Genomic DNA, 21,767 nt, shown 5'->3' with positions numbered 1-21,767 from the left:
CAGGTTGCTTCTGCCTGGAAGAAGGCCTTCCTACCTCCTGCAGATCATGCTGCTCTGTTGCAGCCTGACATAGGAAAGCCTTTCTGAGGCCAGATCCTAGACTTCAAAGATCCTTGCCCTCTACAAAAGCCTCACTTGGGGGCTCTACCATCTCTTCAGGAACAGGCTCACAATTCAGAAGCAGAATTCTCTGAAGAAGAACTCAAGAATAATTCTACTAAAATCTGAATCTTTTCTACTTTCCTTGAAAAATCCTGAGAAGTTGTTTCTTATAAAGAAAACCATTCTTCACCATTCAAGGCCAGGTAAGTTGTTACCTTACCGATTTTTAAGTAGGAAAGACTTATTTGTCTCAGTGCTCTGGAAACACTGCTCAGCCACATTGGTCCCTAGGAGTGAGGTACTATGGGGAGGTGATCTTTGGATTTTTTTATGAGCCTAGCCAATCTAGAACCATTAGTAGGCACTTTCCAGTAGAGCTATGCTGAGCCCTGGCAGCATCCATCAGAGAAGCTGGACCCTGTGAAAGAGCAGCTGCTACAGTTTTGATGTGATACAGCAGGACAATGTCCACTCTCCACTCAAGACCTGAGCAGTGGTATGGGTGCGGGGTAAACCTACTGTTTGTTCAAGTTAGGTACTAACTTCAATTAGGTAAAGTCCTGAACTGAATCCCTAGCACTATGTGACTGATTCCCCTACACATACAAGCACTGCTAAAAGTAGCCATGGGAGCCGTCCAAAAAAGATCAGGCCCAAACACTGATCTTTCAGGCAAACAAATCAAATACAAAGAAAAGCCTAAAGAGAATTTTCAGTTGATAAGAACAAAATTATTCTAAAAGACATTATAGCATGTGAGCTCTCTTCCTCAGGGCCATTCATGTCTCTACAACATCATCATCTGAAAGAGATAATCTCTCCCCATTTTTTTCTGGGGTGTGTGAAAGCATTCGTGCTTATTCCCCAGCTTCCCTAGCAATTTTCTCTCTAGCATTTGGGGGGAAAAAAATCTACACACAGGAAAAAAAAAAGAAAGAAAGAAAGAAAAGAAAAAAAAATCTGAACAAATGATGACAAATGAGGCCATACTGAAGTTTGCTGAGGATATAAGAGAAAGATTCTCCCTCCCAGGGTGTCATCTTAAAATGAAGTAAATCAGAGGGAGAGGACAAAAACCAAATGATCTCATCCATGTTCAGTATATAGAAAAACAAAACAAGGAAATAAATAGTAATGAACCATGACAAACTCTGGGCTGCACCCAAAATTACAAAATTGAGAGTACGACAGAGAGATAGCACAGCAGTAGGGCATTTGCCTTGCACACAGCTGACCCAAGATGAACCTGGGTTTGATTCCCTACATGGTCCCCTGAGCCTGCCAGTAGTGATTTTTGAATGCAGAGCCAGGAGTGCTGCCAGATGTGGGGAAAATAAAATATCCAAAGACAGAAAACAAAACAAAACACAAATAAATATTGAGAGTACACTGGGGTAAAGTAGAAATACCCAAGAAACCAGGCCAGAGGGTGGTGGGAGAAATAAGAGAATGGGAAATGAAGAGGGAGTAGAAAAGTAACAAAAAGGCAGTGATGAGGTATAATTAGAGAGTCACGGGTCTGGAAGCAAACACAGGAAATAATCCACACATGGTTAAGAGGATAGAATGGGTTCAGGAAGCAAGCTCCTAAGAAGCTGATATCTCAGTGGTGGAAAAAACAAAAGCACAAGTGGTTTCTCCCTGAGACTCTGGGTCTTTATTAGGAAGCACCAGACCACACCCTGGGGCGGAGAACAGGTGGTCTAAGGCACCAATCCAAAGGATGCTTCCATCCAAAAATGTTTCTGAGCAATGAGTAACAAACATATCCTGAATAGGATGGAGCCCAAATAATCCAACATTGAGGGTATTGGACACTTCAGTGGTGATGACATACAGTAAGTATATACATCAAAACCATGAAAACTAGAGATATAATACAGTGAATAAGGTGTTTACTTTGCACACAACTGACCCAGGTTCAATCCTTAGTACCACATGCGATTCCCTGAACAGCACCAGGAGTAATCCCTGAGCAGAGAACCAGGAAGAAGACCTATGTAGTGCTGTGTGCCCCCCCACCAAAAACATGGAAATTAACACTATTGAAAACATGTCACCTACACTATAACAACAACAATCCAAAACAACAAACCCATGATCATGGTGAGGCAGCAAGCTGTGAATACATGCAGAACCTCCAGTCAAATCCTAAAACTGTCCATCCTCCAGGAAAGCATCCTGATTCCATAAGCCTCTCTCTAGTTCACACCACCTCACTGGAGAAAGAAGACCAACTGGCAGAGATGTCACCAAACAGAGTTTGTTCCTGCCAGGACATTTGCAGAATAATTATGGATTCTGACAAGGTTTAGAAGAGGAGACTCATGCAAACATGCAAGGCTGCACCCATATACCATGGTGCTCTCCCTCCACTCTCTGGCCTGCTCCCTTGTGCTACCTCACTACCACCTGGACAATTCCAAGTCATGGGTGATTTATTTATTTTTTAATAATTCATGTGAGTGTCTTGTTCAAAGCCAGGCTTCTCAAACTTTAATGTGTGCATGAATCTACTAAGCGTGAGTCTAAGAGAGAGGGCAGAGGGTCCCTGTTTTGCATTTCTTCGTACAAACTACCAGAAAATACCAAGTTGCTGGCCCCTTGATCACAATTTGAGTAGCAAGGGCTGCTAAATCTAAAGCTAATCTAAAAAGTAACCATGGGCTGATTCATGCTTTGGATTCTATTGCCATAAGATGAGACCCATAGTTGAAATGTGTGAGTACCCAGAGTGTAAACTGACTCCATGTCAGTGAAGCCTAAAACAGACGGGCTTGCCTTGGTCCAGAAACAAAGCCTCAACATCCAGCCCCAGTAACTTGTTTATATGAACTTCATCATGACCCCTTCCCCAAATGTATGTCAATTGTACATTAATGATGACTATAATTACACTAGCCCAACAATTGTAAAATAAAAAAAAAAAATAACAATAACTGTGCTGCAAGTAAGAGATTTTCTGCAATGTATCTTGCAAAATCCAATAACCATGTCAACTGCTTTGGGATAGAAAATATTTTGAGAAAAATTTTATTAGTAAATTATTAAAGTTAGATCCATACTTCATTGCCACATAGTACGAAAATATTGCAGAAGTATCCAAGTTAGCCTTAAGCTAAAAATTAAACCTACAGGAGAAAGATGCAGGTAAAATAGAATTTGATTTCAGTCTAGGAAAGGCCTTTAGAGATGAGGGGAGAAAAAGAATCCCAAACAGGAAAGATTGATAGAGTTAATTACAATTCTTTTAGAGTCTATGTCTCAAAGGCACATTAAACAATGGTTAAAAATAGTCAGGAAAACTGATGTCACAAATAAAGCAAAGTTCTCAGAAAAGATCATTTTTCAGTACATAAGAACAACACTAAAAAATCCTAACAGAAATAAAAAAAAAGAGCATAGAGTCTGATAGATGGGGGTTGGGTAGGGACACTCAAGAAAATTAAAAGAAATGCCAGAGATGAAAATTAGAACTATCTTTTATTTTTATCATATTTATCTTTATATTTTTATAATTTTATATTTTAATATCTTTGTGTTTTTTATATTTATAAATAAATGATTAGAACTATCTTTTATATCAACATGAAAATATAAAGAACATTCTTTAAAAATAGTCTCTATCCTCTATAATATTTTATAATAAATATCAAAAATCTCTATCTCCTAATATATTTTGTTTATTTTTATATTCTTTATATTTATTTATATGTATAAATATAAAATACTAGAACTATTTTTATATTTACATGGAATGACAAAGAATATCCTTTAAAAGTAATCTCCAGCTTTGAGTATATATCATAATTGACATATATTAGAGTAATACTCTACAGGTGACTATATGTATATGGAGAATGCTTTTTTTGTGGGGCGGGGGCATACACCTGGAGTGCTCAGAGGTTGCTCTCAGCTCTGTACTTAGAAATACCTTTCCTGGCAGGCTCGGTGGACCAAAAAAAAAAAATTATTCCTCTAGGTCACATTTAATTAACCAGCCTATATCTTGTGTGCTAATACTAATTTAGCCCTGCAATTCTAATTTAAGATTTTATATTATAGAGCTACCTAGAAATAAAACAACTATTTTTAAAACATTTTTCTGTAGCAACACTATATATCACTGAAACAAAAATTTTTTTTTTGGTTTTTGGGTCACACCGACAGCACTCAAGGGTTACTCCTGGCTCTGTGCTCAGAAATCACTTCTGGCAGGCTCGGGGGACCATATGGGATGCCAGGATTTAAACCACCATCCTTCAGCATACAAGACAAACACCCTATCTCCATGCTATCTCTCCAGCCCCTCACTGAAAATTTTTAAATCACCTAATGTTTGGCCGGGGCAATAGCATAGAGGTAGGGCATTTGCCTTGCACGCGGCTGACCTAGAATGGACCTGGGTTCGATTCCCGGCATAACTTTTGGATCCCAAGCCAGGAGTGATTTCTGAGTGCATAGCAAGGAGTAACCCCTGAGCGTCACCAGGTGTGGCCATAAAAAAACAAAAAACAGAACAGAACAAAAAAAATCACCTAATGTTGGCTAAAAATGTAGCTCAGCTATAAGAATACCTGCTTTGGGGGCCGGGTGGTGGCGCTAGAGGTAAGGTGCCTGCCTTGCCTGCGCTAGCCTAGGACAGACCGCGGTTCGATCCCCCAGCATCCCATATGGTCCCCCAAGCCAGGAGCAACTTCTGAGTGCATAGCCAGGAGCAACTTCTGAGTGCATAGCCAGGAGTAGCCCCTGAGCATCACTGGGTGTGGCCCAAAAACCAAAAAAAAAAAAAAAAAAAAGAATACCTGCTTTGTATGTGTGAAGAGAAGGAATTGAACCCTGGCACACCAAAATAAAATAAACAAAATTAAAATAACCCAAGACACATAAAGAACTGACCACATAAATTCAGGTCTATCTGACAAGGCCTCAAACAACATTGTCAACTGCACTATGAAGAAAGTAGTGAAGAATGAAGTTTTTTTTGACACTGTTCCAAACATGGCTTTTGGTCATGTGATATAAAGGTCATGAGCAGAGCTGAGTGAAAACTATAATAAGATGCTAGATTGCCTTCTACCCTAATGAAAGGTTCAGGAAACAGAGGAGAGTACAGTAGGTGCTATATTCTCAACACAATAAAAAAGACTGAGCAGCCCAAGGGCAGAGTCAAGCATGACTCTCACAAAGGGACAAGAACCTGTAAAAAATCTGTTTTTAAGTTTAGCTTTTTGCATTTGAATATTCCATCTCTTGGAGGTTCTTGGAAGTTTGTCAGTACCAAATTTTCTTGACAATAAACATGACTGAATTATTTGGTATGTGTTTCCTTATTTACTTTATGTGGCTATTCAAAAGCTTTCGTCAAGACATTATAGTGTTTTTTCCTACCCTGTACCTTCCAGAGATGTGTATTATATAATATATAGCACAATATATAAGATTACACAATATAGGGGCCAGAGAGATAGCACAGCGGCGTTTGCCTTGCAAGCAGCCGATCCAGGACCAAAGGTGGTTGGTTTGAATCCCGGTGTCCCATATGGTCCCCCCCGTGCCTGCCAGGAGCTATTTCTGAGCAGACAGCCAGGAGTAACCCCTGAGCAATGCCAGGTGTGCCCCCCCCCAAAAAAAAAGATTACACAATATAAATGCACTCAGTCACTTTCTTCAGTTTAGTATGTTCTGAATTTGAAGCACTTCTGATCAAGGGTTCCACATACAGGATCTAAAAGTTTCTTTCCTTTTGTACAGGTTTGAGGGACCTGGAGGACGTCACACCTGGCTGCATTCAGGATTTAATCCTGGCTTTGCACAGCAATTCCTGGAAGTACTCAGAGGACCATAAGGAGTACTGGGGATCGAATTCTGGTGAGTAGCCTGCAAGATAAGTTGTACATGGTTATACTGTCTATCTCTTCAGCTTGGGACCTAAAATTTCTTTTGGGACTTTGTAACTGTCTTAAATCACAGTAGCCTACGGCAGTAGTGCTAGCAGGAATGGAGGAAGGGCTTGGCACAAATGTCTAGGATAAAGGGAAATAGAGAGCTGCAAGAGAAAATAGAACTAGAAATCTGCAGAGAGGTGGGCAAGAGACAACCAGAGGTAAATAGAAAAACCAAGATCAGTGCTGTAGAGTTGAAGCCAGAGAATTCCTGATTGACTTATGAAGAAATACAGCCAAGACATGCCTCCTCAATGACTTAACTACAGTCCGAACAGCAGTAAGGAGCATTCAGAGAAGTGGCTCAGAGGCCGACGAAACACTTTTTAGTTTAATTCTTGGTACCATCCCACATGCTGAATGTTATCACAACAAAAACAAACAAGCATGGTAACCAAATGTGCAATACCTGGTGTGCAAGGGAACAGAAGTGAGAAAGTACCACAACTAAATTCTACAAGCACCACACCCTGGTGTGGAATCCCCAGTGTGCACCGCCATAGCCATGTGTGTGTGAAGGTGCTGGCAACAAGAGTAACAGTAACAACAAATGAGCAAACCAGCATTCTAGACTTAATAGCTATTGTGAGTACCAGTTTTAGAGGAGCACCAAGGACATCTATGGGGGAGATGAGAAGCAGATTGAATTCTACCCAGCAACTCTCCCCACCCAATTCCTGGTAATACCTGGAAGTAATAATGTCCAGTAGTAATGAATTACCAGAAATACAGGATTTAGACAATACAAAACTATTATCTTACAGCTCTGAAAACTGGGAGTCTAAAATCAATAATCTGGGACCAAAAGCAATAAATCAACATGACCGCTTCCTTGCTGGGGCTAAGAAGAGTCTGGTTCCAAGGGTGGGCAGCTGCCCACATTCCTGGGCTCCTGGTCCCCTTTCACTTTTATCAGAGTCTGTGGCTTACCTGGGCTGAATAACACATATAGTTAATGCATGAAGAAGGGGGAAGACTAGATAGACAGAGATCTGAGGCCCAAGGAACAGAAAGCAGGCTATGCTTTCTGGAAAATAACCTGTCTAATCACAATGTCACCCATCTGGGCAAGGCCACCTCAAACTCCTAACTTCATGGTCTCCAATATCTAGCCCTTCCTCTCTCTTTAAGTGATTCAATTTCTGCCTGTCCACCCACCCCCTTCTCATTCAAGTAATCTCACTTTTCCTCTAGGTTTCTCCTAGAGACATTCAGTGCCTACATCTAGGGTCTTTCCCTCTTCCACATTAGATCCCCACTGACCTATCCAAGACAATTTTATTGTTAGCACCTTGTTTCCACAGGAAAGGAGAAGAATCATTAGAGTCCCATATTGGCAGCTTTGGTTACTCCTGTTTTCCTGAGAAAGAATAGAACAAGAGCAAGGGAACCTGATTCTTTCTGGGGACAGAAAGTATTTCTAGGATGAAAAAGTCTGAAGTGTCAACACCTCAATAAAAGAATGGATAAGGTATGGATGAGGTGGCAGGGCTCTAAGTTGTGGTTCACAAATAAGAAGCAAGGAATGCAACTGAAGTCTGAGACCCCAGGATAAGATTCCAGCTTAGTACACTTAGCCAGGATAGATTGGGTGTGTGTGTGTTGGGGATAAATGAGGTTCCTATGCTCACTTTTCTCCACCCTTGATGTCTCCTTCTCAGGGCAACATTAATGGAACACAGGGGCTGACTGAGAGTAGCTGAGGCTGTTGGCTGAGCTCAGTGCACCAGCTGCAAGTACAAATAGTGGAGTTGACCAAAGCTATGTGGAAAGTAAAAACAGGCACAGAGGTAGTACTAGCTCTGAGCAGAATTGGCATTCTCTGGCCTTTGTGACTATGTTATCATAGTGGCTCCTGTGGGCCCTGTGGCTATGTTCACACAGTGGCTCTGGTTGCAGTGGCTCTGTAAACAAGGGCTTGGCCCACTCACCAAGCTGTCCGCAAACCACTCCCTTATGTAGGTGGCTGTGGGGCCTGGGATCTGGCTTAGGAGAAGCGCTCTCTCCTCAGGATGCTCCAGCATCTCCAGGGCCAGCCTCAGGTCCTCGACAAGATGTAGCACTGGATAGGAGTTCATGCAGGTGGCTGGGGAAGCCAGTCCCGGCTCACAGGTCCCATCACTGAGATCTGCACCTGTTTTAGTGCCTGGAATAAGAAGAGGCAAGAACATTAGTAAAAGAGTGAATGCTGAGTGTGGAGAAAGAGTAAAGAGCAAGGTGGTAGGGGCCGGGCGGTGGCGCTAAAGGTAAGGTGCCTGCCTTGCCTGCGCTAGCCTTGGACGGACCGCGGTTCGATCCCCCGGTGTCCCATATGGTCCCCCGAGCCAGGAGCAATTTCTGAGCACATAGCCAGGAGTAACCCCTGAGCATTACCGGGTGTGGCCCAAAAACCAAAAAAAAAAAAAAAAAAAAAAAAAAGAGCAAGGTGGTAAAGGAGAGGAAGAGAGGAAGAGCTAGAACACCATCTGTGCCCCCCACACACACACACACATGCCTTCCCCTTCCATTTTTTCATTTTAAGCATCACTATTTACAATACTATAATATTATTACTGAAGAGGCATGATTATATCACTTTATTTCCTTTCAGTTCCCAGTTTTTATCCAGAGTGATAATTTCCAACTATTAGTATCATAGTGGTCCCTTCTCTGGAAAGGATGGAGTTTTTCAATTGGTTATTTTGCCATAATTCAACTGTAGGAGGGATTCATCAAGGAGGCTCTTATAGATAAGAATCTGTGTGTTTAGTACATTTTTATAGACATCTATTAATTTACTAATTGCCTTGGTGGCCCTGCCTCCCCTTTCCATCTAGGTAACAGATTTATCTGAGTCCTTCTGTTCTACATTATAACTTACAATTTACATTCCATTTACATTTACATTCATCTTTGCCCGGTGTCTAGAATGGCTCACTCAGAAGTCCTGCTCTAGTTATCTCCTTGGATACCTGCTTAGTTAACCACTTAGCTACCTATTTATGCTCCTATTTTCTCACTGTACTCACAGAGTCATGATTTATATCTACAGTGCAACAAGACAAAACCTTTCCTAAGCAAGAGCCAGAGTAATAGCACAACAGGTAGCATTTGCCTTGTATATAGCCGACCCGGGTTCAATCCCCAGCATCCCATATTGTTGCCCGAGCCTGTCATGGGTGATTTCTGAGTGCAGAACCATGAATAACTCCTGAGCACCACTGAGTGTGGGCCCGAAACAAACAAAAACAAACAAACAAAAACACTTTTTCAGCAAAAGTGACATACTGTATTAAAAGAGTACACGTAGTTCAAACACTGCAATTTTGACTTTTCCCATTTCAATGTGGCAAATTTGGCAGTTGTCTTGAATCCCAAGCTGAGTGCAGTGAGACCTACTGATATAGACTGTGTGGTAGGACCAAAGGAGGTGCCCCTCCCTGCCTTCTGACCTATGGGAGAACACAGCCAGCACACCCATGACCAAAAACAAGTCAAATTGCTGGCATACTACTAATTAATAAGGTAAGCAACACAGAAGGCCACCTAAATAGGTCCCACCCCAACATGCAGCACACCCCTCTCCCCTTGAGGCAGCTCCTATCTCTGGGATGGCCTAGTGACTTACTTAGATTAACAGAAAAGAGTGGGAGAATGTGCCAGCTCCAAGGCAAGCACCCTATTTGTTATGCTATCTCTCTGGTCCCTACTAATCAATACTTTTTTTTAACCTGTATTAATTATTATATATCCCCACAACTCATCTCTCCAGAATACATTGAGCAACCCTAAGGACACAGTCCCAGTCCCTGACTTCCCTTACTTCTGCTTAGGAGACACTGAAGTTAAGTCCACATGTCCACTTGGATAAACAGGGAAGAATGTTTATATTTTCTTAGAGCTATGCTCTTCAGTCAGCACTTTCTCATTGTAAATGCCTCAAACAGGACTATTCTTGCCTTTCTAAATCTCACCAATTTGAAAAAAAAATCTTTGCATAAATACCATGATAAATGTTTCAAACCAAAGCATGGGCAGCACTCTCTAATAAAAAAAAAATAATGTGCTTCTTTCAGCAGCAAGAAACACTTAAAGGCAGTGTTTATAGACGGTAAAATTTATGGGGTATTTGGGTTGTCTATAAGGCCAACAGGATCAAATATGTGAAAAAAGGACTTGGCTGGAAAATGTGGGCTGGGAAGCCACCACATCCATGGTTACGCTGCAGGCCTAATGTCTAATCCCAGGTTCCCCAACTTCTGTAAGAGCCAGCTTCCCACTTGCCACAGCATTCTTTGGAATGAGAAATACACACAGAAGGAAACAATTACCACTTGATTGCTGGTTTGCTTTCTGAAAGTGCAGTATAGGGAGAATCGTGGATCATGATCTGCAAACAAGTCAGAGGCTCTGGGGAGCCAGGCAACTGCCTGATTATCTCCATTCTGATTGTACTCCAATTTAGAGTTGGAGAGAAAAGGCCAGCCAAACTTCAGGAAAGAAAATGAACAGAAGCAAAGCTGATCTCAAATCTCCAGACAATTGCTGAGTAATCTCTCTTCATTCTGGACACCTCTAATGCATCACACATACACAGTTATAAATCTATTATGAGCCAGGCTGGGAGTAAACAAAAAGTCAAGGCTTTGACTTTATATTTCATTGACTTTTTATTTCTGTAGACTTTGACATATTTCTTCCTTTCTTTGAGAACTTCTCTGCCTGCCTGACTGAAAGCCATGGAATTATTCCCTTTGTTTAAAGTATCTGTGCGAATAATACATGCATGTGTGTCCATGCGTATGAGTGCATGTATAACAGTACCAATATTTGCATGCAAAGAGTACCTATATTAAAATATTTTACTTATTATTTCTTTCAATTTACATTTCTTGGTTTTGTTTGTTTGCTTTTGTCTTTTGGGGGCCACATATGGCAGAGCTCAGAGCATTCTCCTGGCATTGCTCAGGATCATGACCACATGATTCCAATTCTAGAACTCTAACCAGAGGGTTAAACTACAAATGCCTCAGTCCTGCCTCCAGAACTTTCCAATTTAATAAGCCTGAGATGTGACATGAGTGATAAAAAGCTCCCCAAGTAATTCTTATACGCAGCGCAAGCAGAAATCATCTCAATCTATGATACATTTTGATAATTAGAGAGGTTACTAGAGAAATTTTATTTTAAGAGGGCCTGAGCAGTAGTACAGTAGGTGTTGCTCTGTACATCCAGAATGTCGCTGAGCATCAAATCAGGAGAATCCCTTGAACACCTGCTGTGTGTGCTTTCCCCCATCTGCCCCTGCAAAACATGCCATATTTAAAACTTAAATTGGGCACTCTTCATTTTTCCTGTTACATCACAAGCCATTAGCAGCATTGGAGACTGACAAAAAGAAATCCCAAGTCCCAGGTCAGACCCACACCTGCAAATGCTCTCTAACTACCCTACAATGCCACAACTTTTCAAAGCAGAGACTTTATGACTAAAAAATATATGTTTGAAATTAAAAAAAAAAAAGCTAACAAATCAAAACAAAACAAGAAAAAGTATGGGTGCTAGAGTGGCAGGGTTTGGCGTTCCCCCATTTTTTTTTTTTTGCATAGGCACAGTAAACATTGGGGAAGAAAGGTAATTCTCGTGGCCTTAGAGATTCAGAAATTCGAAAAAAAAAAAAAAAAAAGAAAAATATATGTTTGAAATAAATGTAAAAAACATAAGTGTCAATGAGGCAAGACATTCTAATCTTGGGGGTTGGAAACATAGCTCAGCAGTAGGCATTTGCCTTGCACACAGTCAACCCAAGACAGGCAGTGGTTTAATCACCGGCATTTCATATGGTCCCTCGAGCCTGCCAGGAGCAATTTCTGAGTTTAGAGCCAGGATTAACCCCTGAGTGAAGCTGGCTGTGACCCAAACACCAGGAAAGGAAGAAAAGAAGAAAAGAAAAGAAAAGAAAAGAAAAGAAAAGAAAAGAAAAGAAAAGAAAAGAAAAGAAAAGAAAAGAAAAGAAAAGAAAAGAAAAGAGAAAAGAAAAGAAAAGAAAAAGTAAAGAAGAGAAAAAAGAAAAGTAAAGAAAAAAGGAATGAAGAGAAAAAGAGAAAAGAAAAAAAGAAAAAAGTGAATATTTAACTACTCAGAAATAGATACAGAAAATTAATTAGACTTTATAAGCTAGTCCTATCAAACATTCCAGAAGTGGATAATTCTTAGAATTAATTATTAGAAAAAGGGAAAATGCTCTCCAAGTTCATTCAACAAAGAAAACTGTGCAGGTCAGAAAGGGGCTGAGCAGCATAGCAACTCTGAGGCACAAAAGGCAAGTCATAGACCTTCTTGCTAACAAAATTAGATGTGTAAGTCCTAAAGGTACATTTACTAAATCCAACACAAGCATGTAAAAATAAACATAGTTCATTGCATCTATTACCCTTGGGAACCAAATAGGGGCCAGAGAGGTGGCGCTAGAGGTAAGGTGTCTGCCTTGCAAGCGCTAGCCAAGGAAGGACTGCGGTTAGATCCCCCTGGCATTCCATAAGGTCCCCCCAAGCTAAGGGCAATTTCTAAGCACTTAGCCAGGAGTAACTCCTGAGCATCAAACGGGTGTGGCCTGAAAAACCAAAAAACAAAAAAAACAAAACTAATGATACATCAGAATAACAAATGACAAATAGAGATCTATGCTCCTAAACAATTGGAGATGGCATGTGGTAAACAGCATGTGTAAAGCATTTGTGTGTGTGTGTGTGTGTGTGTGTGTGTGTGTGTGTGTGTGTGTGTGTGTTTGGATCACACCTGGCAGTGCTCAGGGAAAACTCCTGGCTCCATGCTCAGAAACTGCTCCTGGCAGGCATGGGGGATTATATGGGGAAGCCGGATTCGAACTGATGACATTCTGCATGAAAGGCAAACACCTTACCTCCATGCTATCTCTCCAGCCCTGTGTAAAGCATTTTTTATCTGGCCATAAACCAAAATATTCAAAAATCTCATTCAAAAATAAGAATTGCCATTTAGTGCATAAGATATGAAAGCCACCTACAGAACAGGAGAAACTATTCACCCAACCATCAGACAAGAAGCTAATATCTAAGATATACAAGGTACTGACAGAACTTAATAAGAAGACATAACATCATCAAAAAAAAATGGGGAAAATAAATGAACAGACACTTTGTCAAAGAAGAAATACAAGTGGTCAAAAGACACATGAAAAAAATGTTCCACATCACTAATCATCAGGGAGATGCAAATCAAAACTACAATGAGGTACCATCTCAAACTACAGAGACTGGCACACATCACGAAGAACAAGAACAATCAGTGTTGGCTGAGATGTGGAAAGAAACTCATTCACTGCTGGTGGAAATACCATTAGTGCAGGCTTTATGGAAAACAATATGGAGAGTCCTCAAAAAACTGAAAATTGGGCCCGGAGAGATAGCACAGCGGTGCTTGCCTTGCAAGCAACCGATCCAGAACCTAAGGTGGTTGGTTCGAATCCCGGTGTCCCATATGGTCCCCCGTGCCTGCCAGGAGCTATTTCTGAGCAGACAGCCAGGAGTAACCCCTGAGCACCGCCAGGTGTGACCCAAACAAAAAAAAAAAAACCCTGAAAATTGAACTCCTATATGGTCCAGCTATTTCACTCCTAGGAATATACCTTAGGAACACAAAAATACAATTCAAAAATCCCTTCTTCACACCTATATTCATTGCAGCACTATTTACAGCCAAAATGCCTTTCAACAGATGAATGGCTAAAGAAACTGTGGTACATATACACAATGGAATCTTATGCAGCCATCAGGAGAAATGAAGTCATGAAATTTTCCTATATATGAATGTACATGGAATCTATTATGTTGAATGAAATAAGTCAGAGGGAGAGAGAGACACACACAAAATAGTCTCACTCACTTATGGTTTTTTTTTTTTTGTTTTTTGTTTTTTGTTTTTTTTTTTGGTTTTTGGGCCACACCTGGCAGTGCTCAGGGGTTACTCCTGGCTGTCTGCTCAGAAATAGCTCCTGGCAGGCACGGGGGACCATATGGGACACCAGAAATAGCTCCTGGCAGGCACGGGGATTCCGGGACACCGGGATTCGAACCAACCACCTTTGGTCGTGGATCGGCTGCTTGCAAGACAAACACCGCTGTGCTATCTCTCCGGGCCCTCACTTATGGGTTTTAAGAAAAATTAAAGACATTACTGTAATAAGGCCCAGAGACTATAGAGTTAAGGGCTGGAAGGGCTGGAAGGACTGGCTCACAATTTGAAGCTCACCACAAAGAATGGTGAACTCTGTTAGAGAAATAACTACACTAACAACTAACATGACAATGTTAAAGAATGAGAGAAGTAGAATGCTTGTAAGAATACAAGTGGGGTGGGGGAGGAGGGGAGCATTGGTGGTGGGAATGTTGTACTGGTGATGGGGGCTGTTCTATTTATAACTGAAACCCGACTACATACATGCTTATAATCATGGTGTTTAAATAAAGATTTATATTTTAAAAAGAAAGAAAAAAAGCCATGTGGGAAATGCACACCTTGTAATAAATCTAGATTTCTTTTGAGACTTAAAAAAAAAGAATTGCACACCAGCCTTGCACATGGCTGACCTAGGACAGACCTCAGTTCAATCCCACAGGGTCCCATATGATCCCCCAAGCAAGGAGCAATTTCTGAGTGTATAGCCAGGAGCAACCCCTAAGTGTCACCAGGTGTGGCTCAAAAACAAACAAAAACAAAAAACAAAAAAAAAAAAAGAATGTGGGCCAGAGAGATAGCACAGTGTGGTATTTGCCTGGCATGCTGCTGACCTGGGACAGGCCTGAGTTCGATTCCCATATGTTCCCCTGAGCCTGCCATGAGCAATTTCTAAGCACAGAGCCTGGAGTAACCTCTGAGTGCCACCAAATGTGGCCTCAACCCCCCTCCCTAAAATAAGAATTGCAATTAAGGAGAACTAATACTCAGAAGTCTCCAAGTTTTTAGAGGAGGGTCCTCCATGCTATCTCTCTGGCAGAAAAATTTTCTGTGATGCTGACATTCCTTGATGCAAGAATTATTCTTCAGGGAACTTTCTGAGATCTGCTTTGCCCCAGCAAGGGATCAAGTTCAATCTGGGTTTTAAATAAGTACACAAGAAAAGGTGTGCAAGATTCTGATGGTGTCTTCAGGACAAACTAACTGTCCTAATTATTTAAATAATGATAAAGCTGCTATTTTACTCTCTTGTCTGACCCCTTATCTCTTTTAATAGTTTAAAACCAAGGATGAGAATATAGAGATTTTTTTTTGACCTTTGGAGTAGACACCACACCTCACTCCCCACAAAGACAAAACAGTGCTGGAACTTATGAATGTGTTGCCCTACATGCAAAAGGACAATACAAATGTGATTAAGGTTACGAATATTGGGGCCAGAGAGATAGCATGGAGGGAAGGCATTTGTCTTTCATGCAGAAGCATGGTGGTTCGAATCCTGGCGTCCCATATGGTCCCCCGAGCCTACCAGGAGTGATTTCTGAGCATAGAGCCAGGAGTAACCCCTGAGCGCTGCCTGGTGTGACCCAAAAACCAAAAAAAAAAAAAAAGGGTACAAATCCTAAGATGGGGAGGTCATCCTGTATTATTAGCTACATATACTATTAAATCAAAAGAGGGAAGTAGAAAACTAAGTGAGAGATATCATGTGATGACATCACAGCTGGCTCTGTAGATGAAGGAAGAGGGATCAGCATCAGAACAGCAATGGGCTCTGTACCAAGATGCACCAAGAAAATGTTTTGAGATATAAACATATATGGCAGTTATATAGATATATATGTATGTGTACTCTAATAACTCATTTTATGTATTAATTTGGCTATGTTGTGGTGCACAGATATTAAATCAAACATTGTTTGGTGTTTCTGTGATAGTATATTTAAGATTAACATTTAAATCTGTAAACTCTGACTATAGCAGGCTGTCCCCCATAGTGTGGTAGGTCTCATTCACTCAATGCAAAACTTTTAACTGCACTTTCTGAAAAGGCAGCATTCTGCCAGCAGATGGCCTTTTAGATTTGTACTGGCTTTTCCCTGAATCTTCAGTCTTCCAACTTCCTTCAAAATTAAACTTGCCGATTTCCACAATCACACAACTCCAATGCAAAAGAAACCACTCTGTACAGGTTCCCCCTGGAAACTCTATCTGAAAGTAGAGCTTTCTTATAAAATCCTTTGTAAGACAAACAGGCAATATACAAAGAAGAAATTACCATTAATTTATTTGGGTAGATTCCAGATTCCCACCCTCCCCAAAAATCACCTACCAAATCATTTAGAATAACATACAAACTAAAAGAGCAAAAACACAGTAAAAGCAGAACATATAAAGCAGTTCCTATGGAAGAACAAGGAGAGTGACATTCTCTTTCCTCACTGCCCAAACATCAACATTGAATACAACTCACTTGTGTGTCTTTGCTGTAAAAGTAAAGATAAGATCCCTTTTGTATTTCTTTCAGTTAGCAAAAATGGGTACTCATTTTTCTAAAAGTGGTATAATGTGAGTTTTCTAATGGTAGGGCATACTTATATGTATATCTTAGCAACTCTCTCAAGAGACACAGAGTAATGCACTCTTGATTTATCTATTTTATAGAATAAAGAAGATACACAGAGAAATGCCTTATAAATGTCTATGTATAGACATAACAAATACCAATCAACAATGACAAAGTCTGTTGATTGAAAATAGTAATAAAAGAAGGGCCCGGAGATAGCACAGCGGTGTTTGCCTTGCAAGCAGCCGATCCACGACCAAAGGTGGTTGGTTCGAATCCCGGTGTCCCATATGGTCCCCCGTGCCTGCCAGGAGCTATTTCTGAGCAGACAGCCAGGAGTAACCCCTGAGCACTGCCGGGTGTGGCCCCCAAAAAAAAACTAAAAAAAAAAAAGAAATAACTCTGGCCAGACTGATCAAAAAATAGAAAGCACAGATAAGAGTTATGAGAAATAAAATTAGAAATGCAGTCATTGTAGTGCATCCTGAAAGATAAGACACAATAGCTAATAGCTAACACACTCAAAGGCCACAGAAAAAAATACACAAATTTCTAAGAGATTACATACAACTGTCAAAAACTCAAGAACAAATAAAGAGGCCAAAGAGACAGTACTGGTTGAGGCACTTGCTTTGACTGTGGTCAACTCCAGTTCAATACCTGGTAACTCATATGGTCCCTGAGCCCTGTCAAGACTGATCCCTAAGCACAGTAACAGGATTAAGTCTTTTCTTTGTTTTTTGTTTTTTGGGTCATGCCCAGTGGCACTCAGGGGCTACTCCTAGTTCAGCTCTCAGAAATCACTCCTGGCAGAGTCAGGGACCATATGGGATGCCAGGATTTAAATTCAAATTCCTGAATTGGCTGCGTGCAAGGCAAATGCCCTACCGCTGTGCTATCCCTCCGGCCCCTCGGGATTAAGTCTTGAGCACAGCTGGGTATAGCCCTCCCAAGAAAATAATTAAAATTTAAAACAAGAACAAAGTAAAAATAGAGTGTCTATAACCATAAAAGAGAAAAATTTAAATCTTCCAAAATGAAAATACAAGGCCCACATGGTTCTGCAGGTGAGTTCCTGTACATAGTTACAATCATAGAAAGCATTTGAGGAATTAAGGAATAATTTGATTTTATCCCAGTTACTTCAAAGAACAGGCACCAAGGTTTCCTAGGCATGGCATATCAGGAGAGGATATCTGTCAGCCAGTAGCTGACACAGCTGTGGTTATGGTTCTGCAGTGGCCATCTCGAGCCATGTCCAACTCTGCACGCAGAGAGCAGTCTCTGACATCTCAGCAACTAGACGGCACCAACTTCTAATCTCTCTCTGGATTAAAAACCTCTGGCAACCTCAGGTATGACTCAGTAATAAGCAAGTTTAGGGTATGTCTCCCAGTTACTGACAACTACTATGCATTGATGGAGCTCAGAGAGGATGCAGATGAGAACAAACAGACACAAAATATAAACTCACCAGCAACATTTAACTCCATAGCTGAAAGTATCCATGGACTGAAGAAATATTTTAAGTCTTGAGCCAAACCTTTTCTGTCCCTATAATCTTTTTTCTTTGTTTGTAGACCACATCTGGGAGAGCTCTCCCCAGAGCTTGGTGTGTGGTGGTCACTCTAGGCCAGTGCTTCTTAATTATTTTCTGTCATGTTCCACTAGGAAGAAGAAAATATTTTTCATGCCCCCCCCCTGCGTGCGACTGTAAATAGTATCTTTATTAAAAAAAAAAAAAAAAACTTTAACCGGGCCAGAGAGATAGCATGGAGGTAAGGCATTTGCCTCGCATGCAGAAGGTCATTGGTTCGAATCCCGGCATCCCATATGGTCCCCCGAGCCTGCCAGGAGCGATTTCTCAGCATGGAGCCAGGAGTAACCCCTGAGCGCTGCCGGGTGTGACCCAAAAACCAAAAACCAAAAAAAAAAAAAAAAAAAAAAGAAGAAGAACTCTAACCTGCAAAACAAAAATATAAAAAGTATTTTGAGCTGATTTTTTAATCAGAGGTGATGTCTGGATTAATGGCTACAGTGAGCACGTTTTGCAATGCATAGCTTTTCGAAGCGGGGTCTGAAGCAGGACACAGCAACTCTCAGCTCCAGAGACATACAGAGACATAAGCACAGGGCTTAGCTTGTTATGACAGTGTTTGCCGAGGTCAAATGCGACCCCCTTTACGGAGCCTTGCGCCAGCCCTGTTTTGAGAACACTATTTGAGAACCTACTATTTGAGAACCACTGCTCTAGGCAGTGCAAAGGAACCTTATAGAGCTGGGGACTGAATTCCTGCAATGCAAAGTATGCCCTCTAGCTCTTTAAGCCTATATCTTGCTTGGCCCCTACAATCTTAAAAAAGGAGAAAAAAAGAAAATAGAAAGCCAGACATTAACTGAAATTCAACAGACAGATAGGCCCAAAGTAACTGTCATAAGACAGGCTCTTTTTCACTGTTCGTTATCGATATGTACATCTTGCAGAAAAACCTCATGAGTAACCTCCTGCCACAGCAAAGAAGAATAAGTGTCCCTCTGTTTCCTGACTACTGAGTTCTCTGGTTCTATTATAGAAGTAGCCCCACAGAGCAGCTACTGAACCTGTTAGCCCAGAAATGAAGCCTTATGCAAGATAAGCATATATGGCCTGTGCTTTGGACTATTCAGAAGAATATAATTAAGCAAAATATAGTTAAATTTCAATTGTCAGCAGTGTAACTCAATTATGGTATTATCTACAGGCCAAATCAGAGGCAAAGAAGACCAGGTCACAGGTTAACATCCTACTGGAAGTTTCTACAATGGCCTTTTGTATTAGAAAGATTTTTTTTTTTTTTTTTTTGGTTTTTGGGCCACACCCGGTAACGCTCAGGGGTTACTCCTGGCTATGCGCTCAGAAGTCGCTCCTGGCTTGGGGGACCATATGGGACGCCGGGGGATCGAACCGCAGTCCATCTCCTAGGCTAGCGCAGGTAAGGCAGGCACCTTACCTCCAGCGCCACCGCCCGGCCCCGAAAGATTTTTTTTTTTTTTTTAAGCATGAGCCCTGGGGGTCCTTAAACAGACATCTCTTCCTAACTTTCTGATGTAGACTTCAAATATAGTCACATGGGAATGTACCTATCAAATAAAAAATTAATTTTATAAGCAATTTCACATAGTAATTCACTTCCTGCTTATAAGGCATTTCTCCGTCAAAGAGACCAGAGCTGATCAGTATCTCCAAAAAAGTCTCTACACTGTGCAGCTAGGAAGGGTCTCTTTGGCACTGTACACTGGTATGTCTTCTCAGTGTTTGAGCTGCTGTTCTGTTTGCTTATGGAAAGATGACGCACTGCACTGTTTGTATTGATTTGAGGAAAAGAGCACTTTTTGTCATTAAAGGCTTAATTATATCAACAATATTAATGTCTTCAATGTCCTATTTTCAAAAGAGCTTTGAAAAGTCTACCATACTACAAAGTAATTCACAACGGAAATTCCTTGGTATATAGTGCCATGACTATTAATGCTTATTACTGAAGAAATCCATGTTGGTTTTGCATAAATGGGTGGTGTACAGGGGGAGCAACAAGCCTGTACAAAATTCTTTCACTGAATACTGTTTTCATAGATGAGAGAATATAGCCTGAGGATATTTGTTTGAGCAATTTATCCAATGCAAAAGTAATTGTGTTCTGCTCCACATCATTCCAATTCAAATGAATAAAAGGATAAGAGATTTAAATGTTCACATAGAAATGTCATTTCTGAAGGATCTGTGGTGTCATGATGTGTGGTCACAAGTTTCAAATTTTCTTTAAGCTGTGCAAAGGACTTCTGCCTTGGAAGTCTAACATTTAAGAGAGCTGAGAACAAAGCTTCTCCAGTTAAGGGATTGAGACTTAGAGCTGAACTGGACCTTCCTCCCAGTGAAGTTTTCATTCCTATAGTCAAATTCATAGACACCTGGGGCTCTACCACAATTCATCAAAAATACAATCCAGGAATGAAAGCTGTCTAGAGACTCAAGTGATCCTGGAATCAAAACTTAAATTTGTGACTATGGCCTTAAGTGACAAAAATGATGTTAATATTAAGAGAACAAACAACTGACATAAATTGAGTAGTTAAGTCCCTTATTTGCACTAATTTATTCCTCCCAGTTACACAAAATATATGCTGCTATTAGTATTACTTCATAAAAGAGGAAACTGAGGCTTACAGCAATTGAGCAAGTAACTAGTTCAAAGATTCAACAAATAAGTGATAGAGCTACAATTCCAATGCCAACTGTAACTCCATAATGCACATCAATAACCACAAAGATGCCTAGTCTCCCTGGTCTAGTCTGTCCCAACAACCACCTTAAAAATGAGAATAGTATTAATAATATTAAGGGACAGTGTCCAACACAAAATCATTTGATAATTATTGTACTGGTACAGAACACAAGCACTTAGACACTTGCTAATAGCCTTAGTCTGGAATTATCAGACCACTCCTGTCAAATGTCTGTATAAACCAATTAATTTTTATGAGATGGTTTACAGAATGTGCCAACTACTGAAACTTTAAAACAAAATGGTGATAATTTATTATTCCAAAATTACTAGCAAGGAAAGGAAGAAGTACAGAGAACAAATGAAGTTCAGCAATAATGCCAGAGAGGATATCGACAGAAATCAATCATTTACTCCTAGGTAATGAAAAGGAGAGTCAATTCATAAAAGCAAATAAAATATATGTATGAGAAGTATCTATTGAATAATGATTATGTGCTGCCAGCATTCGAGGTGTTAGAGCTGGGCCAACTGAGCCTGTTTTTGTGAAACTTACATTTTGGGGCAGGAGGAAACAGACAAAAAATAAGGAAACAGATGAGGAAGTTATAGGTCCTGGGGCTGAAGTGGTAGCACGGCAGTAGGGTGTTTGCCTTGCATGTGGCTAACCCAGATGGACCCGGGGTTCACTCCCCGGCATCTCATATGGTCTCTGAATCAGGAATGATTTCTGAGAGCATAGCCATGAGTAATCCCTGAGCACCACCTGATGTGGCCCAAAAACAAAACAAAAAAAAGATGTTATGGGCCCGGAGAGATAGCACAGTGGCATTTGCCTTGCAAGCAGCCGATCCAGGACCTAAGGTTATTGGTTTGAATCCCGGTGTCCCACATGGTCCCCCGTGCCTGCCAGAAGCT

At 40.8% G+C, this 21,767-nt stretch overlaps 1 protein-coding gene across 2 annotated transcripts in view; it reads right to left on the bottom strand.

The window, feature by feature from the left end:
* PPFIBP2 (PPFIA binding protein 2) overlaps nt 1-21,767 on the bottom strand; it is a 168,629-nt gene that overhangs the window by 101,588 nt on the left and 45,274 nt on the right. For both annotated transcript variants that reach the window (XM_049780997.1, XM_049781000.1), the window contains exon 3: nt 7,979-8,193. In XM_049780997.1, the coding sequence (XP_049636954.1) occupies nt 7,979-8,193 (215 nt within the window). The remainder of the gene's footprint in view (nt 1-7,978; nt 8,194-21,767) is intronic.

This window comes from Suncus etruscus, chromosome 9 (genome assembly GCF_024139225.1).
Source record: "Suncus etruscus isolate mSunEtr1 chromosome 9, mSunEtr1.pri.cur, whole genome shotgun sequence".
Classification (NCBI taxonomy): Eukaryota; Metazoa; Chordata; class Mammalia; order Eulipotyphla; family Soricidae; genus Suncus; species Suncus etruscus.
The sequence above is the reverse complement of the archived record's forward strand: the minus strand, read 5'-3'. Positions and strand labels throughout refer to the sequence as shown.